Source organism: Leptopilina heterotoma, unplaced genomic scaffold (genome assembly GCF_015476425.1).
Source record: "Leptopilina heterotoma isolate Lh14 unplaced genomic scaffold, ASM1547642v1 Lhet_115, whole genome shotgun sequence".
NCBI lineage: Eukaryota > Metazoa > Arthropoda > Insecta > Hymenoptera > Figitidae > Leptopilina > Leptopilina heterotoma.
The window spans coordinates 898,662-921,121 of record NW_025110834.1 but is presented as its reverse complement, the minus strand read 5'-3'; the positions used below and the strand labels follow the sequence as shown (position 1 = coordinate 921,121).

Sequence of the window (22,460 nt, the reverse complement as noted above, 5' to 3'; positions counted from 1 at the left end):
GTTTGCGATATATAACTTCAAAATTCAAAATAATACAGTTGAACATAATTTCAAAATCTAATAATTTATTATTGATACAACTTCTAACCTCCGGTGGGTTTACAGTTAAATCCGAAAAATTTAATATAAAAATTAAAGGTCATAATTAAAAGTTTTTTTTTAAATATAAAAGAGAGATCATAATTTCATAATTCAAAATAATATAGTTAAACATAACTTCAAAATTTAATAATTTGTAAAAGTGTTTTTTGGAAAAATATCAATTCGCAAAAGTTCCTTTTCGAAGAAATTTTGATTCGATGAAGTGGCAATACTTATAACAATTCGTAAAAATGTCGATTTAGACAAATAAAATTTCGTGTACAATGTACAATGAGAATTCGTTAAAATGGCACTTCATAATAAATAAAGTTCGATGAGTTGACATTTCGTAAAAATAAAGCTCTCAATTATCACTAATACCGTCAGTTATTAATTTCTGAAGTGAATGTTGCTTTAGGCATTTGTTTTTTATTATCAATAATACCTCCAGTCATTTATTTAAAAATATATATAATAAATATTTTCTACAGTGTGGTTTTTTTGTAGATCCAGAGTCTAATAATGAAATTATGGATTCTCCAATTACTAGAGAGGAAATTATCGAAAGTCTCAAAAATTGTAAAGTCAATAAGGCATGAAATTAAATAAATTTATTTATCTACGCAAGAAATTCAAAAAATCTTTCGTTACACCCTACCTACAATAAAAGCAAAATTCTAATGAGCGTCTAGGGAGAATGCAAAAAAAATATTTTTAACAGGAAATTAATAAAATAAATTAATTAATTTAACGCTTCAGTAGCACTTACATAATTTTTCGGGTATGACGAATATGTCCTGTGGTTTAACCCATACGGAGAATCCATTTAACTCCGTCGACGAGTAGGCGATAACGAGCTGAGCTGATTGGAACATGAATCCATGGTCCGCCAAGTAACTTAGCAATTGTAAAAGGATTTTTAGCTAATTTCTTCACTAGAGAAATCAAGTTTTCCTTGGAATTTACTATATTTTCTACTTTATTGGTGAGGTCTACAAATTTTAGAATTTATTAGAAGTTTTTGGGTAATCGTCTTCTGGTTGCTAATTGTTGTTTTTCTTTCCAGGTCCACGATCTTTCCTTCTTCAATAGGTGAATCAACGGAGATATCAATACTGAGATGTCTTTTACAAAGCGACGGTACCAGAATACCATACACACAAATTTTCTTAATTCTTCCAGGATCATAGGAGGTGGTAACTTTAAAATGGCATCCACTTTGTCTGGATCAGGGTGAAGTCCATCTTTATCCACTAGATGTCCAAGATAGGTAAGTTGAGTACGGGCGAAGAAACATTTTTCCTAATTTGGTACTAGCTTAGCATTCCTTAATCTCAAGAAAACTTCTTTAATGAGTTTGAGGTGTTCTTCGAATGTTTCCGAGGTTACAATGATGTCATTGAGGTAAGAAAATATATTTGGTGCTAATTCAGCCGGAATTACTAAGTCGATTAATCGTTGAAATGTTGCAGATGTTGAATTGAGTCCAAAGAGCATGACTACAAATTCGAAGAATCCTAAACCAGGTACTGTGAACGCTGAAAGGGGGCACTTTCTTCATATAACTCAACTTGTCAATAACAGTTCTTTATTGAATAAACTATCAATTGTTTCCACTGTGTCAGTGAAAAATAAACCTACAAATTTTGTCAGTGAAATTTAAATTAAAAAATTAATTAAAAGAACATTTAATAAATTTTTTCCATTTCTGTTAACTTTGAAAAAATAATTTGCTTTTATTTATTTCTAAATTTGAATGATATTACAAGTTTATTAGAGTTTATTATGATTCAATGCTTTAGAGCTTAAGAAATTAAATTTTTCTTTTTTTTACATACATCTAACAAAAAATGAACCTTACTGGAGAATCAATTATAGAAATTTATAGCTTCCATTCCTCATGGAGAAAGTATTGTAATAACAAATTTTTTAAAATTTGGTCCCTTATTGGACATTTTTTGTCCAAGTTAACAGGAGATATTAGGTTTTTAAAATCTAAAAATTTTGAAAAATAAGATGTTTTTGAAAATTTTGGTAAAAAATGTCAAAGTTACTTTAAAAGTCTCATAAGCAACTTGTAGAGCATAAAAGTTATTCATATATTTCTATTATTATTTCTATGAGGAAGCAAAGTATGTAATAAAAAGAATGTACAACTTGGCAGCGGTTTTTTTAAGTAAGACTTTATCAAATCGACTGTTCATTTACATGCGTAGATTTAGAGTCACGTTTCATTAACAAATTTTTTTCCATATTTTGTTTTCTTTTTTCTATATTTTGTCTTCTCTTTTCTAATTTGCAATGCAGTTCTTCAAACACTGCATCGTCCTGTAAAAAGAAGATTGAATTAAAGTAATTGTATTTTTTAATTATTTTTATCTTAGAATTTTAAATAAAAATCAGGGGGTATTTCACGAGTAAAACGAACATTTTCAGGTAACGATTTAAAAAACAATTTTCAAATAAAGATACTGTTAAATTTCCTTTCCCCTTGATGCAATGTGACATTAATCAACGAGATGTAATGGCTATACAATTTTCTTATTGTTAATGTCGAAAGGACAAGGATCAGGATAATGTCAAAACTATAAATAATAAAAGAAAGTTGTCTTGTTTGAAGATATTTAGATATATGTCTGTTCATATTTATATAATGGACATTAACCTGAAACCTGATGTGCATCGCTAGATTCAGAGCAATTTGTCGAAACATCCTTTGCACACCGAGATGGTTTTGGATTTTTACGACACAAAAGTTGTTGCCTAATTACCTCAAAACAACAATACAGAACTTTTGATAAATGTCGGAAAAAACATTATCCAAAAAAATTGTGAGGTTTTACAATCAAAATTGTTTGCAATGTGTTGTACTAAAGTGGAGTCCGAATAAGGAGAGGAAAGATAAATGTCGCAAAGCGATATAATGATTCTACCAGGAAGGCCGTTAGGTCACAAGGACAATTGTTTTTATTGTCAAGGAAATTTAATGAAACTCGGGACGAACTAAAATCATTACATGAATATCATCTTTGCATGATGAGTTAGATAAGCACAAACAAAAATTTTAATTCAATTTTGTGTTAACTGGGAAAATTAATCAAGATCCTTTAGAGGACCTTTATCTACAAAAATACGTTTTAAGCGTGGATTCCACAAAAATAAAAGTAAACGAAAAATTGTATATAAAAAAACAGTATTTTGGTATCAGTCTCTTCTTTCTATGTACTTGTTTAGAAATAAATTTAATATTCAATAGTATTATGAATCTTACCTCCACAATAAGATAAATCGAACAAGTAGGCGTTGTATTGTCACATAAATTATTCTTCCTTTTTACATAGTTAGTTGAGGGTAATACTTTTACATTATCAATTTTGCTTACTGCTTTTACAACATTTATATTCTTAGAATGCATATCATATTCTTTTGAAGACTCTGTGACAATATGAACTACAACATAATTAAAAAATGTTAATATACAATGATAGCAGATTATTTTTCACTGTTGTAAACTGAATTACCTTCAAAATGTAACTTTTTGTTCACATCAGTCAGCAAACTTCTGATTCTATTAATTGAATCAATTACAACATTCATTTGTGCCTCTAAATCTAAATTTTCATATTCCTGCAACTATTAAAATAAGGCTTGAAATTTCTTAATATAAAATATTAAGCACATAGAAATAAATGAACTTATTTAAAGAACTACCTCTTCGAATGCAGGATAAGATGCTTCCATCAGGGATTGAAAACATGAGAAATTTGGACATTTTTGAGACATCTTCATGTACAATTCGTCGGCTAAAAATGGAGTAAATGGTGCCAGTATTCTAAGTGATACTTCTAGACTCGTAATAAGAGCAAATTGATGAGCTAATATAAGATTATTTTTATTACTTTGAAATCCTAATTTAGTTCCTTCCTATAATAGATAAGAAGTATCATAATAAATAAACCGACACATTACAATATAAACTAGTATAATATACATAAGAGATCATAAATGAAAACTGTTTAGCAGTTCGCAGACAACTGTATACACTACAAAAAATTCTAGTCAGATAAAATAAAAAATTTAATTTTTAAGCAATACAGGGTTACCACAAAAATTTGATTTTGTTTTCCCTGTCTTTTCCCTCATTTCCAGGCAAAATTTTGACTTTTTCCCTGACCCAAAAGAATATTCTAATTCACTCTAAAAATTATTAGATACTCAAAAAAAATTATCTATTGCATTTATTTGAGAATTTCTTTCATTGTAAAATTATTCGAAAACATTAATATCTTCTTTTTTAAATAAATATTTAATCATTATTATTTTTCTATAGGAATTAAAATTGTCAAATTCAAACCATCTGAAATTCATTAATTTATGAGAATATTATTATAAAACATGAAGAAATCGATCACCACTTCTTTCAGGTTTTATAATAAATTTAAGATGACAGAGTGATAAATTAATCATTAGTTTATATCATAAGAATATTGTAACTACAAATTCAAATTTTTAAAGATTTTAATTTGAACCCTTTTCAAAATTCAGTTCTTTCTAAAAATTCACGCTATAATGCTTTTAATATTCAATTTCAATTAAACATTTTAAGTAAAATTCATTTTTTAATAAATTTCTATTTAAAAAAATGTCGAGAATTCAATTATTTAAATACAGAAATAAATAATTTATTGCATAATAATTGAATGTTTCTTAAAATTTAATTCTTATAAAGAATTGTTTCAAAATTTTTTAAAATAATTCAATTCTTTCGTCGAATTTAAAAAACAATTTTAGAATAAATTCAATTTTCTATCATTTTATATAAAAATGTATAAAAAATAATTTAAATTCTGCGATAAGTTTTGTTATTTACGAAAATAATTGAATTCTTGCAACGAATTTTATTACAACTTTTTTCAAAAAATTGAATTCCTGTGAAGAATTTCATTTGTAAAAATAATTGAATTCTGGAGAAAAATATTATTATTTATGAAAATAATTAATTTCTTGTGAACAATTTTATTCAAATTTTTTTAAATAATCGAATTTCTCAGAATTTTTCAAAACTTTGTGAAAATAATTAAATTTCATCAAGAAATTTCATTAAAAAATTGAAAATAATTGAAATCTGACGAAGAATTTTATTAAAGTTCTTTTTAAATAATTGAATTTCTGTCAAAAATTTTATTTTTGAAAGAAATTGAATTCTTGGGAAAAATTTTAATAAAATTTTCTAAATAATTGAATTGTTTCAAAGAATTTTATTTTTTACGAAAATAATTGAATTGTTTCAAAGATTTTTACAAACATTTTTGACAATAATTGTATTCCTAGGAAGAATGTTATATTTTACAAAAATAATTGTATTCTATGATCAATTATTTTATTATAATTTTTCAAATTTATAAAGCATTTTATTCAAATTTTTTAAAATAATTGCATTCCCGTAAAAAAATGTATTATTTGTGAAATTAATTGAATTCCTAAGAAGAATTGTATTGAAAATAATTGAATTGTACAAGAAAATTTTATTAAAATTACAATTTTATTAACTAAATCTTGTAAAGAATTTTGTCACCATTTTTTTAAATAATATAATTTTTAAAAGAATTTTATTTAAATTTTTCAGAACTATTTTTTTTTCAGCTCTCTGAATATATTTGAATTCTTTCGAGAAATTTCATTAAAAAATTAAAAATTATAATTGAATTGTTCCGAAGAAAATAAAAAATTGTTAAATAATTGAATTCCTGTAAAAATTTGTATTAAAATTCTGTTTAAATAATTGAGTTCTTTTGGAAAATGTTATTAAAATAGTAGATATTTAAATTAATTGAAATAATTTCTAAGTAATAATTTTATGATAGTTGTTCAAGAATTAAGTTATTTAAAAAGAAATTATTGTCGAAAATAGAAAAAATTGAAGGTTTTGTATTAGAATTCTTGACAATTTCATAGTTTATAAGGCAAAGAAAAAAGATACCAAAATTCAGAATTTTCTTATAAATTCTAAAAATTTGATTTCTTCTCGAACTTTTAATAAAAATCCCTGACTTTTCCCTGATTTCCCTGACCAATTCTAATTATCCTGACTTTTTCCTGAATTCCCTGACTTTCCTGACCTGTGCCAACCCTGTTATAAATTATTCTGTCATTTTTTACTGTGTAACAGTTTTTACTATTTTTATTAAATTTTTACTAATTTCCTTACTATGTAGTAATCACAAAATTCGTAGTATAAAAATTGTTTTATTGCTGCTGTTGCTTTATTCAATGATTTTTCACTCAGGGCATCGTTAACACTCTTAACCATATGTGCCAATCTACTCAAAATCCAACTATCCAAAGTACTTAATTCAGTTGGAATTGGTATATAATCTTCACTGGTCATGCGCAATGTAAATTTACATGCTTGCAAGATTTTATTGCAAAAGAACGTATTTGCAACACATTGTTCTACATTAAAACTGTTAGTTAAATCTGAAAAAACAGTAAAATTAATAATAATTTTTATTAAAATTATATTATATTTAAAAAAATGTGTTTACTGTTTAAACATGATTAAAAAAAATCTATTCCATACTTTTCACATTGAGAGAAGACAGAGTGAACCGTAAAGCGTCAGCACCACATTCTTGAATACCTTTGGGATATGTTTTACTATTTACAGAGAAAGTTCGTTTTAATTCTTTCTGACTAAGTATTCCCGAATCATGACTTTCCTGAGCTTGCTTGTTGAGATTCTACAATTTCGAAGATAAGAATATTTTAATCAAATGTGATAATTAAACCCCGTATGCCACTATAAAATGTAAACTCACGCTCAAATTAATGCCATTTATAACATTTTCCGGAGAAATTACATTTCCAGCACTTTTAGACATTTTCTTTCCATGCGCGTCACACAAAATTCCATGTAACAATAGCTCCTAAATTTAAATGAAATAAATGCTTTTAATGAACGAACTTTTTAGTTATTAAACATCTAACATTGTTTTCATCATTTACCTTAAACGGTAAATTGTTAGTTAATTCTAATCCTAACATAGTCATTCTAGCTGCCCAGAAGAATAAAATATCTTGTCCTGTTACTAAAAGTGACAAAGGGTAAAATTTCTGAAAATTTTCATTCTGTAAAGTTAAAATGATATAGTTAAAAATTACAAATATAATTATTTATAAATTAATTAATATTATTTTAAAAAATATAAAAAAGTAAAAATATTACTACTATACTAAATATATAGTTAAAATAATTACTTGATTAGGCCATCCCATTACAGAACAGGGTAATAAAGCAGAGGAAAACCACGTATCTAATACATCGTTATCTTGTTCAACTTTAACTTCATGGCCATATTTTTCTCTAGCTAATTTTAGTGCCTCTTCTTCAGATGACACAACAAACCACGTACTTTTATTTTCATATTCACATTGATAGGCAGGAATTCGATGTCCCCATATTAATTGTCGAGATAGGCACCAATCTCTAAAATCATTAAAACGGTGACAATTTTTACAAAAATCTTTTTCACGATTGATTATTTTATGCTAATAAAACATTTGATTCAAAATATTTCTTTGAGAAATTTTCATGAACTATTATTTTTTCTTTTCTACCTACTTAACGCTTATTTTCTAAATGAATATTTTAAGACTTTAATCCTTTAATGACCAAGTTTTTATCGTTAATTTAGAGTTATAATGTATATTATATTTAATTACTTAAGTATTCAGTATGAGACAAATTTTTTTAACATGATTCACCCCTTAAAACCACCTTAAAGGTACATTATTACCCCAAAAAAGTGTATATTTAACCTATAACTGATAAATTATGTATTTTTCAGTTCCTATCTGTTTTATAATTATTTATAAACATTCCCTGGTTGTTTAAAAATTAAAAACGATTATCAATAACCCCTTGAAAACCACCCTTAATGTCAAATAACCACCTCTTGACCGTGAAAGTTTTTGTAAATAATTAAAAAAAAATCTATAGTCGCTAATTGCTTCTAAATTATAAATTAGTATTTGAAAATTAAAGATATCAATAATAACAATAAAATCAGCCCCTACCCTTGAAGCCCACAACTAATTCATAACTTTTCTTAGTTTGGAACAATCAAAAAATAATTTTCACTGATTCTATACGTTTCGAAAATATGAAAAAATATTTCTATGATAACTAAGTATTGATGTTGAATTTAAACAACTTCTGAAAAACAACCCTAAAGATGAAAGATATTCGTAAAAATAACACTTCATCTTTTTTAAAACTGACATATTCGTAATCAGCGACCCCGAGGGACAAGTTTCTCGCAAATTTAGTGAATTTTTTTATAACTTTCGGTCGCCATATTGGATCCGCCATTTTGAATTTTTAAAAACTGACATATTCATAATCAGCGACCATGAAAACCCCTGAGTAATAAATTTTAGGTGAATCTGGTCAATTTTTAAATTGTTTAGATTTGGGGGTAGTTTTCGTTAACCTTTATGGGACTCACGAGGTACCCGGGTACCTTTTTGCATTTTTAAATTGACTTTTTTCATAATTTTTAAAATCATATCGACCTTAGGTTTTTTGACATCTCAAATGTATCCATACAAAGTATTTTCATATTATTTATAATGTACCTTTTTTATTTATTTATTCGGAAATAATAAACAAAGTTTCATCACCCATAAAAGTCGGACAAGGTATCCAGGTACCTCTGTGCATTTCATGCAGATAAATGTAAAGAAAGTTGTGTTAAAAAATTATGAAAAATTTCATTACATAATTTTTATAGTTCTGCACATAATTTTTTTATAAAATATGTAATTTAGTTACTATAGTTAATTAATAATATCCATAAGAAATCATAAGAAATCAACAAATTAAACATATGTACCCGGGTGCCTCGTCCATCCATAGAAGGTGTTTTTTTCCTCAATCCCATAAAGGTTAAATTTTTTTACTCTGGAGGTAATATTTCGTTATTTTTTTTACGAAGTTTGAAATATTTTTAAACATATGTTATTGTGAAAGCTGAAAATAAAAATTTCTTCTAAAATTTAAACGGTTTTTTTAAATTTTGTGATTTTTTGCCTTTTTGAAGGTATTTTAGTAGAACTGATCTGTTAGTTTTAAGAAATTTATAATTGTTTGAAGTAAGTGGGACGTATGTGTCCCACTGGAATGGCCATTAAAGGGTTAAACTTAAAATATAAAATTTCCATATTTAGAGTTTAAAAATACATTATTACTTTACACCTTCGAGCCAACTAAACCAAGCTTCCTCATATAAAGGTGGATCCAGTCTCAAAGATTTATCATGAACAGCTTTCATTGCAAGTTGTGCCATTGATTTGCACTTTAAAAACCATTGTTCCTTTAACATATATTCAATAATATCACCTGTTCGTGAGCACATAGGAACTATCATTTCATGATCGCGTATGCTTTTTAAAAGTCCCTTTTCAGATAATTCCGCAATTATCCTATTGCGTGCAACATACCTTGCAAGACCCTATTTAAATATATCATACGTTAGTAAGGAAAGTACAAACTAAACATTTTTGAATAAGTTTTTCGACTTAAAAAAACATGTGCCGAAAGACAAATAACTAAATTTCACAAGAGATTCATACAAAGATTATTTATTTAAGAACATCACATAACCTGAAAATTTCCAGCATGTTCGGTCATTTTTCCATCATCACCAATTACAGAAACAATTTCTAAGTTATGTCTATTGGCAATACGATAGTCTTCGATATCATGAGCAGGTGTAACTTTCATAGCACCTATACAATGAAATATGTTTTAGGTTCATGCTAATAATACAAATGTCATTTATACTTAAAACCAATGTTAAAATCAAAAAATTTTACAATTATACTTACCAGTTCCGAATTCCATTGAAACTGAATCATCAGCTATTATGGGCAGAAAAGAATCTTTAAAAGGATGTTTTACAAAACGTCCAATATATCGACTGTACGAACTATGATTGGGATTAACAGCAATAGCTACATCACCGCAAATTGTTTCTGGCCTGGTAGTGGACACAATAATTGTTTCATCTGTATACATAGATTAATGTCTATTTCTTAATAAAATTGCGCTATAATGAAGAAGAATAAAAATTATTTCTAATTCACCTGAATCTTTTAATTCGTAAGCTATATCCACTATTTGTCCGAATGTGACTTTTTTCTTGTATCCTGGAATTTCTAGATCTGTTTTGCCCATAACGCGAATATGATCGACTTCGATGTCAGAAATTCCACTACGCAATGAAGGAGACCAGTTTATCATATCTTTCTCTCGATATAATAAATCACGCTCATGTAAAGTAATAAATGCTTTTGAAACTGCTTCTTTATGAGTCTGAAAAATGTGAAAATAACCCAGTAAAAAGCGAGGAATTTAAAAGAATTTACAAGTTTAATTCTTCTAAATGGGTGAATTTCCAAAATGATCCAATTCATCCAATAATTGCTTATAGCTCTGATTTAGAGTATAAAAGTCTTTGTCAACAAACTCTTTTTCAACAATTGTTGAAAAATTGAAAAGTTTCAATCAATTCAACAACCGATTAGATCACTTTTGGTTTAGTATAGTTTAACAGACGTTAATCATTCATACACGCAACTTCATCGATATTAAACATTTATAAATTTAAAAAAAAATTAACTTAAAAAATTATTACTAGAGTCTATGCTAGTATCTCATTAGTTACATTAGAACATAATATCAACTCAGTTAATCTGTTTTTTCATGGAAAAATTTAGAACGTAATTGATAGTATAGGAACAAGTTAAACAAAAAAATTATTAAAATTTGTTTCTTTTGCGGAGAATAATATATTGTAAAAATTTTAATTAGGGAAAATAAAAAATAAATATATCTATCTAATAAAAATTTGCATCTTTATAGATTCTAGTTATTCTACAACACTAACATTTTTACATATTTAGAAATATATATATTGAAATAAAGTGATAATAAATTTACCTTACTCATTGTAAAGAAATGTTGTGACCAATCCAAACTAGCTCCTAATTTTCTTAGTTGATGATTTATTGCAGACCCTTTATCATCATTCCATTTCCAAATAAAAGACAAAAATTCATCCTTACTCATATCATGTCGTTTAATGCCTTTAGTTTTAAATAAATATTTTTCAACAACTGCTTGAGTGGCGATCCCAGCATGATCTAAGCCTGGGATCCACAATACAGAATCACCCTTCATTCGAAGCCTGACAATTGAAAAATTAAAAATTTGTTTAGTTTTAGAAAAAAAGTGTAAAATAAGTTTAAAATAGTTTTCATTATTTATTAGTCACTCGAAGAAAACCCTTTCGTACATAGATTGACTCTGGGTGTCAGTTAATTAAACATGTATTTGCGTGTGTCTGGGTCAATTTTGTTTAAATAAAACAGTTTAACTTTGGTTTTCTAAATACAACCATAAAGTTGAACTTTATTGAACTTACCATCTAGCAATAATATCTTGAACTGTTGTTGTTAGGGCATGTCCTAAATGTAAAGTACCAGTTACATTAGGCGGTGGAAGAATCATCGTGTAATGAACATCCCTATCACTTTTTACTTTAAAGTAGCCTTTTTCTTCCCAAAGCCGGTACCATTTTTCTTCGATTTCATTAGGTTTGTAAGAGACGGGGAAATCTAAAATCGTAATCAAATATAATACTAACTTTTGTATTTAAATAAATCTTAATTTATTGGATTACTAATAAGAGGTAAGAGAGCGAGTCGGTAAGAGACCCCCACTCGGTCCTCTCTGATTGACTGAGAGCTTAGGTGAGAGCCCCGCCAATAGAAGCGTTGTTCGTTCTGTAGAAACGCAAAAACAAGTTGGTATATAAGAGTGTGTGTTCTGACAGTTGGCTAAGCCTGAAGTCATTTAAAAAAAAAAAAAAAAAAGAGCGACAGTTTAGTCTAGAGGGATCCGGACACGAAGAAGGGAGAAGGATGTTGAACTTTACAATTTTATTTATTGTATTAAAATATTAAATAAAGTCATTTAAAACATGAACCAATTATGTATAAAAAAATTTAACTTTCCATTACTAATACAAATCAGTCTCAAAAATTTCATATTTTAAAGTAAATTTTGATCCCTGGTAAAAATTTCGGACTAATTCTGGATTAAATACGGAGAGATTAGTACGGATTAGTCCGAAAATTGTACGAAAAAGGTCCGAAAATGGTCCGCGCTAGTCTGATATCAATCGGAACAAAAACCTGAATCCGAAAACACTCCGTAGTAATCCTGAATGTCTACGAACTCAGTCCGTAATTAGTCCGCAACCATCCAAACTTATGACCGGTAAAGAATTCTTCTAAAATAAGTACGGAATCATCCGAAATCAATATGTAAAGAATACGGAATCAGTCCACAACAATCCAAGTTTAATCTAGTTAAAAAAACTTAATCTGAAAAATGTCCGGAGCAATCCGAACTCTGTAAGCAAGAAATCCGGTATTAGTCCGCAACAATTTTAAATTAAGTGTGGCGAAATCCTATTCCGAAAAAAGTACGAAACAATCCGAAAATTGTCTGCAACAATCCGGAATTAATCCAACTAAAAAGTATAATCCAAAACAAATACGAAATAATCCGAAATCTGTACACAATGAATCCGACATTAGTCCGCTTCAATTCGGAATTAGTGTGGTAAAATCATATTCCGAAACAAATACGAAACAATCCGAAATATGTATGCTAAGAATCCGGTAATAGACGGCCACCCGAATCATATTATATCCCTGATAAAAATTTCGGACTAATCCGGGTATATTAGTGTAGATTAGTCCGAAAATTGTACGAAAATAATCCCCGTTAATCTACCATCAATCCGAGTGAAATTGTGAATCCTAAATCAGTCTGGAGTAACCTTAAATGTCTATGAATTAAGTCCGTAATTATTATGCAACAATCCAAAATTATGTCCGTCAAAAAACTCATCTAAAATAAATACGAAATAGTCCGAAATCAATATGTAAAGAATACGAAATCAGTCCGCAATAATCCGAATTTAACCCAGTTAAAAGATTTAATCCGAAATCTGTATGCAAATAATTCGGTAATATTCAGCGTCAATCCGAATAATATCCGATCAAAACACCCCATTTCGAAAATAAGTCTTATTATTATAAGATTTTGTAAATATGTACAATCCACAGACAGTTCAAAACAATCCATATTCAATCCAATTCAAAGACTTAATCCAGAATGATTTTGGTATAATATTGAATTTGTATATTAAAAACAATTTGTATTAAATGCAGATAAATTCAAACTCTAATTATAATTTCGTATGACAAAAGCCTGACCAAAACCAGATTAATTCCGGATTTAATAATTTCACATTTGCAAGTTGCGTATTATCAGACTAACTTCGGACTAGATCGGACTAATTCCGGATTCACTGGTTATACACAAACCGCATTGAGTTTGAATTTATCCGGACCAATTCCGAGCGACAAAAACCTGTCCATAAGCAGACTGTTTCGGATTAGCTGCGGATTCACTGGTTAAACCAACCGGATTACTTCTGAATTTACTAGTCGCATATGATCTGACTAACTGCAGACTAAACCGGACTAATTACGGATTCAATAGTTATAAAAAACGGTATTGATTTCAAACTTAATTCATGGTGAAAAAACTCCACAATAAACCGTACTGTTGCGGGAAAATTCCGGATTAGTACGAAATCGGTCCCACTTTTTATTCAGGGTATTTACTTACGGTAAATAAAATATTTAATTCTGCAGTCAGTTTGTTTTAACAAATTTACTAGTAGGTATTATTAGTTATCTTGTTTCAATATTAAAATTAACACTGATGTGTTAGTTTCTTGTCATTTCTTTTCGTGGCACTTCATAAATTCTATTATGAATTTGAACTCCCATGCGAGCGTCGTGGTATAGTGGTTAGTGTATTCGATTTCGGTGCGATATAATGTTAGATAGGTGTAGGTTCGAATCCCCAAGCGTTAGAAATTTTAAGTTAATGTAAATATAATTGCGATGGGTAAATCAAAAAAATATGTTGAATGTACCATAAAGTAATAATAATTAATATGTGTAACTTGTATAATTATTTTTTTATTAACATTCACTAAATTGTCTGGACTAATTTTTGACTGTTTCGGACTAAATCTGGATTTACTAGTTAGAATTAACTGATTAATTTCAGACTTCATCGGACCAACTCCGGTTTCACTAGTTGTTTACAAACCGTATAGAGTTCGGATTTTTCCGGATTAATTTCGGGTGACAAAAACCTGACCATAAACCGCATTGTTTTGGACAAATTTCGGATTAGTCCGAAATCTGTCCGGTTTTTTAACCAGGGATGTTTTTGATATTCGATCAATTATTGAATAAAAAAAATCGATTATCATAACATTAAAAATAGACACATGTAACAAGCCTTATTATTAAAATGCTTTCAATTAATATTATTATGTTATTAGGTATCGAAAGATAGTCTCGACTGGCTAAATTCTTGGAACAAAAGAGTAAAGGATATTTTTATCAAACCTAAAAATTTTTTGGAGAGGAAACCGCTGTGGGGTTGCGAATGACTCTTCATTCAACAAGGAATTAGCCAATCATTTATTAAATGAATTAAAATTGGATGTTGTGCTTACGAGAAGAATAAATTTTAACATTTTTTCATTTAACAAATTCTATGTGACAAAATAGTCTTAGATAATTTCTTTTAAATAAGTTAAATCATGTATAATAATACAAATAATAGAAAAAATCATAGAAAATCCTAGTGATTAAGAAATTTTCTGCTACGCTTTCATTTATTCACTTTCTTTATATTTCAAATATTATTGTGTTCTTTTTTACAGAATTGACTATATTTTATAATTATCAATTTTTTTATGATGGTAATAAAAATGATTTATTTTTTATAGAGATTTTTCGGATCTATTAGACTGACAGGCGGATGTAATGATCACCCAATAACTCCAACCTTCCTCCAAATTTATAAAATTCTCTCGTTTTATTGTATTCTAAAACCTCCAAAAACGGGAAACTGTTCTTAAACTGATGTTTCTAATGTTAAGCCCTTGATGACCATGTCCCAATTGAGAGAAATCGTTAAATCCAATGAGAAAAAGTTCTTTATTGAAGGCATAAAGAAAAAATTAAATATTGTTGTTGAACAGAAAGACAACGACTTTTCAGACTTTATATAAGCATGACTATGATACTATATATCATGACTATGATAATCCATATGTTATTCAGTGCTTGATGTATTTTGTGACGGGCAATATTTACAAAAATTTTAGAAAGTTTACCAAATGTGAGGTGTGTCAAACTGCACTGATCGGGTCAAAAGAAAATTTCTTTATTTCAAATCATCCGATTGCTCAGCTAGTGACAAGAGAAGAGAAGAAAATAGAAATTCAGCATCCAAACCAGAAATTATACTGCCCTACAAGGGCAGTTAGACAAGCAATAAATAAAAAATATCTAGAATTAACATGGGCAGAAAAAAGTAATAAATTAAAAATTTCTGTTTTTACTCGTATAAGCATAAGGTCCAATCAAAGCTTTTTTCCTTTAGGATTGTAAAAAAATCACTGTAAACCAATTGCTGCTATCTGACACGAAGGTATTTTCGGGCGTAATAAAGAGCAAATTAGGGGTCGTCCATATACCACGTGGACAGTTTAGGGGGGAGGGGGGGTTCGCCAAAAATCCACGATTTTCCACGAGGGGGGAGGGGAGGGGTCAATACAAATGTCCACGTGGACACAAAAGTTTAATTTTATATCTTTTTTTTCTTTATATTCAACTTTATTATTAGATTATTATTAGATTGTGATCAGACAATATTTGTAATCCGAAATTTATTTAACTGTCAAAAAAACGCCAAATTCTTTTTTAATTTATATTACAAAATCATTATCGTAAATGCACAAATATGAATATATGCAAATTTGACAATTAGGAATACAAAGCAACCTCTACAAACTCTTACAAATTCTGAAAAAAATAATTTCTATTATTGTTTATGTGAAGGCTCAAAGCTATTGGATTTTAGAAAAATTTTAGATTTGTTACAGAAGAGATTAAGTATTTCTACTAATATAATAATTGAAGATATATTGCTGCCAAAGTCCTCTCTATAATACTAAAAATGGTATTTACCTATTTAATAATATTTTAAGATAATTTAATCTTTATTGAATTTTAAAGAAGTTTGTTATAAAAAAATTTAAAGAATTTTTTAATTGTATTTCTTATTAAATATCTTTTTATTATTCACTATTTTAAAATAAAAAACCCGATTGTCCACGTGGACAATCAGGGGGGGAGGGAGGGGTTTGTCAAAAATCCACGATTGTCCACGAGGGGGGAGGGGGGGGTCAAAAATTGTCTAAAAAGTGTCCACGTGGTATATGGACGACCCCTTATAAGTGCGCATCATTTTTTTTACAAACTCGCGATTCAAATTAGATTGTTCTTTGGGTAGACAACTACTCTGCGCAAAATAAGAATTGTTGTCTTATGACATTTCTGATTTATATAATATCATACTGTACGTCTGCACTTACACTATTGAATTGTAAAATATAAAATTTAATTTAATGATTAACATAAGCAGCTAATGAAGTCTAATTATTCGCCATAATAAAGGTCTGTGAAATTTGTAGGTTACGTGAGAGTAAGCATCTTCTAAAATACAATAATCCAAAAGATTGTTTAAATCCAAGCGAAAACGCGGTTGTAAAATGTAAAATTGGAAAGTGATGTAATGCTAAGAATATGACAGCTGGACCATTGTGCTCGCTGCATCAGAAGATGCTTATCCATTGTACGTTTGCATATTTTTTAAAATGAATCTGTATTTAGAGAAAAAGTGTTTGAAAAAGGTTTGTTTACCTATTTTACGTCATTTAAACCCAGCCAGTGCCGTATTCTGTCAGGTTATAATCGGAGCATGAAGTAGTAAGTTTTTACCTAATTTTATAATCCCATTTCCTCATTATTTATTAATAAAAATCCCAAAAATAGGTTAATTTAATGATGAACTTTGGAATAATATTCTATTTATTATTTTATATTTTTAAATGCTTATATCAATTTATAATAATAAATTTAGACATTCTAAACAAATGCCAATAATTTTTATTATATTTTTGTACTAAAATATATTTCTTTTGAATTATGTTCTACTGGCAGAAAATTGACAGTTTTCAGCATTTCTAATATTTAAAATTCATATTTTACAAAAGATATAAAATTATTTTTAAAAAATCTTTTTATTTTGTGATTTTAGTAACATCAGTATCATTTATGTAGAATATTACAATTTTTTAAAATTAGTCAGCGACCACTTTAGTTGAAATAAAATGGTTTGACCCATACCTATTATTTACCTCTGTTTAAAATATTAATTTAATTATGACAGTAGTTTTTCGTCATAAATTACAAGTAAAATATTACATTTATGAAATATAACTAATAATTAGCATTCAATATTTTATGTAGGGAACGTTCATAAATGATGTCACGCAATTTCAAGCAATTTCACATGTAAAAATACATTGTGTCACGTTTAGTAGAGACCCCCCTCCCCCCAAAAACTTGACATCATTTGTGACATTTGTGACATATCTTTATGTTATTTGACCTCAGGAGTTCAAAAATGACATTTTTAAAAAATGTCATTCCGTAAGCTCATAAAGACCTTTTGGGTTGAATTTTTTTTTTAAATTGTAGATCTCACCTGCGGACAAAAGATGAGAGTACTTTGAGATACTAGATTAATAAAGTTTTTAACTAATTTTTTTTAGATTTTTAATTTTGCAAAAAAACGTTTTTTACCTATAACTTTAAAAAAATGTTAGGACACCTATAAATGTTTTTTCATAATTTTGTAGAGTTTTTTTAGACGCATCTTTTGAGCCTTAATTGAACATTTTTCGTCCATATTAACCGGAGTTATTGAACTTTTAAAAATCAAAAATTTTGTAAAATAAGACTTTTTTGAAAATTTTGTTGAAAAACGTAGAAGTAACTTTGAAATTATCGTTATCAATTTGTAGAGCATTAAAAAACGTTTCGTTTGACCTATTTTTGAACCTAATTCGATAATAAATTTCGAAATTATTGGTATTTTAAAAACCAAAAATTGTGAAAAATGACATTTTCTCAACTTTTTTGTTTAAAAATTGTTGTTTAACTATTAAATTATTGTAACTATCTTGTAGGGTATTTAAAAATACATTGATTTACCCAAAATTCAATCACTTTTACCATATTTATAAAAAGTTATTCATATATTTCTATTATTTTTATCTCTATGAGGAAGTAAAGTGTTCATAAAATGAGCACCAAAATTATAAAAAAATATACAACTTGGCAGCGGTTTTATAAATTCTGTTTTTATATATGAATTATCAATGTTTATTTATCAATTATAGGAGGACATGTTATCGAAGTGGAGGAAAGCAATTCCTGGTAGTGAAAAATAAAATCTGTGATCTTCATTTTGAAGAGAGCGATGTTATAACAGTGTAATAAATTAAAATTGAAATAATAATTTAATTAATTAACAATAAAATTAAAGGTGAAATGTTACTCAGTAAACCTGACACCTTTAAAGTTTTTGGTAGAGGATCCCCCTCCAAATTGACTATTGTTTCAGCCAATGGGGTGAGAATCCCTATTTTAGAGGTAGTGTAACCCTATTGTCAGGAAGTAGTGATTAAATGAATTAAAACAATTATCTTCAATAACAAAGTATATTATATCACAAAGTTAAATACAAGGATTGCCATTTTCCCACTTAACTTTTCCCAAATAGGTTTTAGGAAACAATATAATTTTATTACAAATTGTTCATTTACTAATTATACTTGTATGTGTGACTGTAAATTGAGTAGTGTATGTGTTATGACAGAAATCAATGTTACTCACTTGATAGTTTTCTTTAGTTTTATGTAAACCTTTATTATATTCCTTCTATTTATTTCCTTTTCTTTATTTGTATGTATTTATTAAACTCCTTGGGTTTATTTTATTTTTTCCTAATCACTTTCTCTCTCTCTCTCTCAATAAATGTTGGTTTTACGTATTTCCTTTCACATAAAATGATTCTTTAGATTGTATTCACTTTGTTCTAATTATATTTATCAAATTCTATTCTCTAAAGTTTACAAACGACCTATTTATTTCAGGTCTCAAATACTTTAAAAACACTCTCCAAAACCTTCCCTCAGGAAGGTCTTAAGCCATCTCCCCGATTTCCACTTTACGATCGATTTCGTACACCGAAGATCGTATGAGGAAATCGTCATTTTAATTAGCAACACCCGGTCACCGACCGGTGCATTTTTGCATAGTTGCATTTTGACAGTGGCGTGAGTTTAGTTTATTGAACTTAATCACCAAGTTCTTAGATATTGTGGAACTACAATCCAAAAAGGTCAATGACTTCAATTATGTGAAATGTGTAGACGTAAAGCCACGTTATTATTGAAAGATGTGTTACATTCTTAATATGTTGAATCTTATTTCTTTTCTCTTAATATTAATATAAATGTTTTAATGATTTAATGTTTGTGTGGTTTTGTGTTGTTTAAGTTTAAGTATTTTCATTTTCCCATAGGTATAAATGTGACGAAGTCGGTTCGTCACAAACAGAGTTTGTAACAAACATGACGGATGGGCCGGAACACAGATAAAAGCGAGAAAGAGCAATTTTTAAAAAAGGAGCAATTTCAAAACATTTTTCCGCTTTAACTTACCAAAAAGTTGACGAAATGGCTGAAGAAGCAATGCTTCAAAAAACGCGCGATGATACTCAGAAAGACATCAACACATTTATGCTCTTAAATGGATCAGAAACAAACTTTAAAAAAATAGTAAAATTAGCTGACAAGATTCCATTACCATCGGAATATTGGTTTGTAAATAGTGTTGATTCATTTATCCAATGGTCGTCATATTTTGACAAAAGTGATTTTTTAAAAAAAATAAGGGTAAACACGGTGAGTCTCGATAAAGTTCAACCTAAAAGTCTTGACACTAAAATTTTTTTTACAAATATTTGTTCACACGTGAAATTAAAATATTTTTCGCCTAAAATTGGCCTAAAATTGGCGTCGAGCGTAGAAGTGACAGAAGCGACAGAAAAGCGTCAAGACTTGACTCCGATTTTCTAATTCTGTTAGGAGATTTATAATATCAAAATAAAGTATTGTTTTTTTTAAGATTAAAGAAGTCATAAGTCTGTTCTTTTATCTTAAAAAAAAGAATACTTTATTTTGATATTATAAATATCCTTACAGAATTAGAAAAATGGAGTCAAGTCTTGACGCCTTTCTGTCGCTTCTGTCACTTCTACGCTCGACGCCAATTCTGACGCCCTGCCGCTCAAGTGGTTAAAGGAGAGAAATAAAATAAATAAATTTAATATCTCAATTTTTAATGAAATAACAGGAATTAACCTACAAAAAAACGAGAAAAATCGAGTTCATTTTAAAAACCCTCGACAGATGATTTTCATTTTAGGCGTAAAAAAAGTTTTAGTGGCAAGACTTTTGTGTTGAACTTTATCGAGACTCACCGTGATAAATTCAAACAAAACAATAAATGTAGATTTTTCTTTAAGGGGACTTTCTGGTTTAGAATTTCAAAAAAATCGATTTTTTTTTGCTTAAAAATGTTCCTTAGTATCATAGAATTACTGTCCCAAAACGATTTTTAAAAAATATGTACAAAAACAAAAGTTATAACAATATTTATGACGGTATGTATTTCAACAACAATCTACAGTTATCTTATTTACATATTTGGTGTTCCTCTTTTATTGATATTAGCTTGAAACTTGTTACTCGAGGGTTTTTGGGGTCGCTGATTATGAATTTGATGTCAGTTTTTGAAAATACAAAATGGCGGATCCAATATGGCGGACGAAAAAATAAAAATTCAACCGGATTTGCTTAAAACTTGTTACTCGGGGGTTTTTGGGGTCGCTGATTACGAATTTGATGTCAGTTTTTGAAAATACAAAATGGCGGATCTAATATGGCGGACAAAGATTAAGAAATTAATTAAATTTAGTTGAAAATGGTTACTTGTGGCCTTTTGAGATTGCTAGTTATGAATATAGGCACAAAACATTAACGTTCTAGGAACGTTTTAAATACATATGCACTGAAAAAAAATGCTATAGAATCTAAAGATATGCTATTGCGAGCTGCCAAAAGCAGATATTGTTGAATGAATAGCATATGTTCAAAATCTTAAAGCATTGCGTTTGAATCAAATACTTCATTATCAATTTTGAAAGTAATACTGTCCGCCATATTGGATCCGCCATTTTGAATTTCCAAAAACTGACATCAAATTCATTATCAGCGACCCCAAAAACCCCCGAGTAGCAAGTTTTAAGCAAATCCGGTTGAATTTTTATTTTTTCGTCCGCCATATTAGATCCGCCATTTTGTATTTTCAAAAACTGACATCAAATTCGTAATCAGCGACCCCAAAAACCCCCGAGTAACAAGTTTTAAGCAAATCCGGTTGAATTTTTATTTTTTCGTCCGCCATATTGGATCCGCCATTTTGTATTTTAAAAAACTGACATCAAATTCGTAATCAGCGACCCCAAAAACCCCCGAGTAGCAAGTTTTAAGCAAATCCGGTTGAATTTTTATTTTTTCGTCCGCCATATTGGATCCGCCATTTTGGATTTTCCAAAACGGACATCAAATTCGTAATCAGCGACCCCAAAAACAGCGGGATACGAAGTTCTGTTGTAATAAAAAGTTGTTTGATATTCATGACTCAATGAATTATGTTATGAAAACTTTAAACGCGTTTTTCTCGAAAACTCATTTTTCAAACTGGTACAGAGCTTTTCTCGAAATCTACTGAACCGATTTTGAAATTCCAAAAATTTTTCGATTCTTTATTTAAAAAACTGGTGCCTAAACCTCTAAAAACTCATATTTCTACCGCCTGTGTTTTTATATGGAGGTAAATTGACCCAAAAACACTGCGTTTTTGCGAGTTTTTGAGAAAAATGTACATATAAAATAAAAAAACCTTTAAAAAAAATCGTTTTTGAGGTTTAGGCACAAGAATAAATCCTTATGAAGAGATTCCCGTTTGGAACTTGAATTTATGTATTACAGGTTGCCCGGAATCTAACGTACCAAAAAAAAGGTATCTTTTGGAAGACGCCACCTACAGCTATGAAATTGAACTAAATACACTCAAACATATTTTTTAAATTTTCTCTACGCAATGTGCTACAATGTCCAAAAATAGTTTTTACAATTTCTTTAATACTGTTCTTACAATAAAAGTTTTAAAAC

General features: G+C 28.5%; 1 protein-coding gene across 2 annotated transcripts in view; it reads right to left on the bottom strand.

The window, feature by feature from the left end:
- Positions 1 to 2,218: 2,218 nt before the first annotated feature.
- The window catches only part of LOC122508990 (valine--tRNA ligase-like), a 41,631-nt gene continuing 21,389 nt past the window's right edge, over positions 2,219 to 22,460 (bottom strand). Inside the window, exons 3-17 of one of the 2 annotated variants that reach the window (XM_043622710.1) lie at positions 11,568 to 11,760; positions 11,084 to 11,330; positions 10,228 to 10,456; positions 9,970 to 10,149; positions 9,746 to 9,870; positions 9,331 to 9,593; positions 7,339 to 7,567; positions 7,087 to 7,209; positions 6,900 to 7,007; positions 6,662 to 6,821; positions 6,290 to 6,558; positions 3,793 to 4,005; positions 3,603 to 3,714; positions 3,353 to 3,531; positions 2,219 to 2,409 (exon numbers count right to left, since the gene is read on the bottom strand). In XM_043622710.1, the coding sequence (XP_043478645.1) occupies positions 2,269 to 2,409; positions 3,353 to 3,531; positions 3,603 to 3,714; positions 3,793 to 4,005; positions 6,290 to 6,558; positions 6,662 to 6,821; positions 6,900 to 7,007; positions 7,087 to 7,209; positions 7,339 to 7,567; positions 9,331 to 9,593; positions 9,746 to 9,870; positions 9,970 to 10,149; positions 10,228 to 10,456; positions 11,084 to 11,330; positions 11,568 to 11,653 (2,664 nt within the window). In that variant the 5' untranslated portion in view covers positions 11,654 to 11,760 and the 3' untranslated portion in view covers positions 2,219 to 2,268. The remainder of the gene's footprint in view (positions 2,410 to 3,352; positions 3,532 to 3,602; positions 3,715 to 3,792; positions 4,006 to 6,289; positions 6,559 to 6,661; positions 6,822 to 6,899; positions 7,008 to 7,086; positions 7,210 to 7,338; positions 7,568 to 9,330; positions 9,594 to 9,745; positions 9,871 to 9,969; positions 10,150 to 10,227; positions 10,457 to 11,083; positions 11,331 to 11,567; positions 11,761 to 22,460) is intronic. The other variant, XM_043622702.1, reaches the window with a different exon arrangement.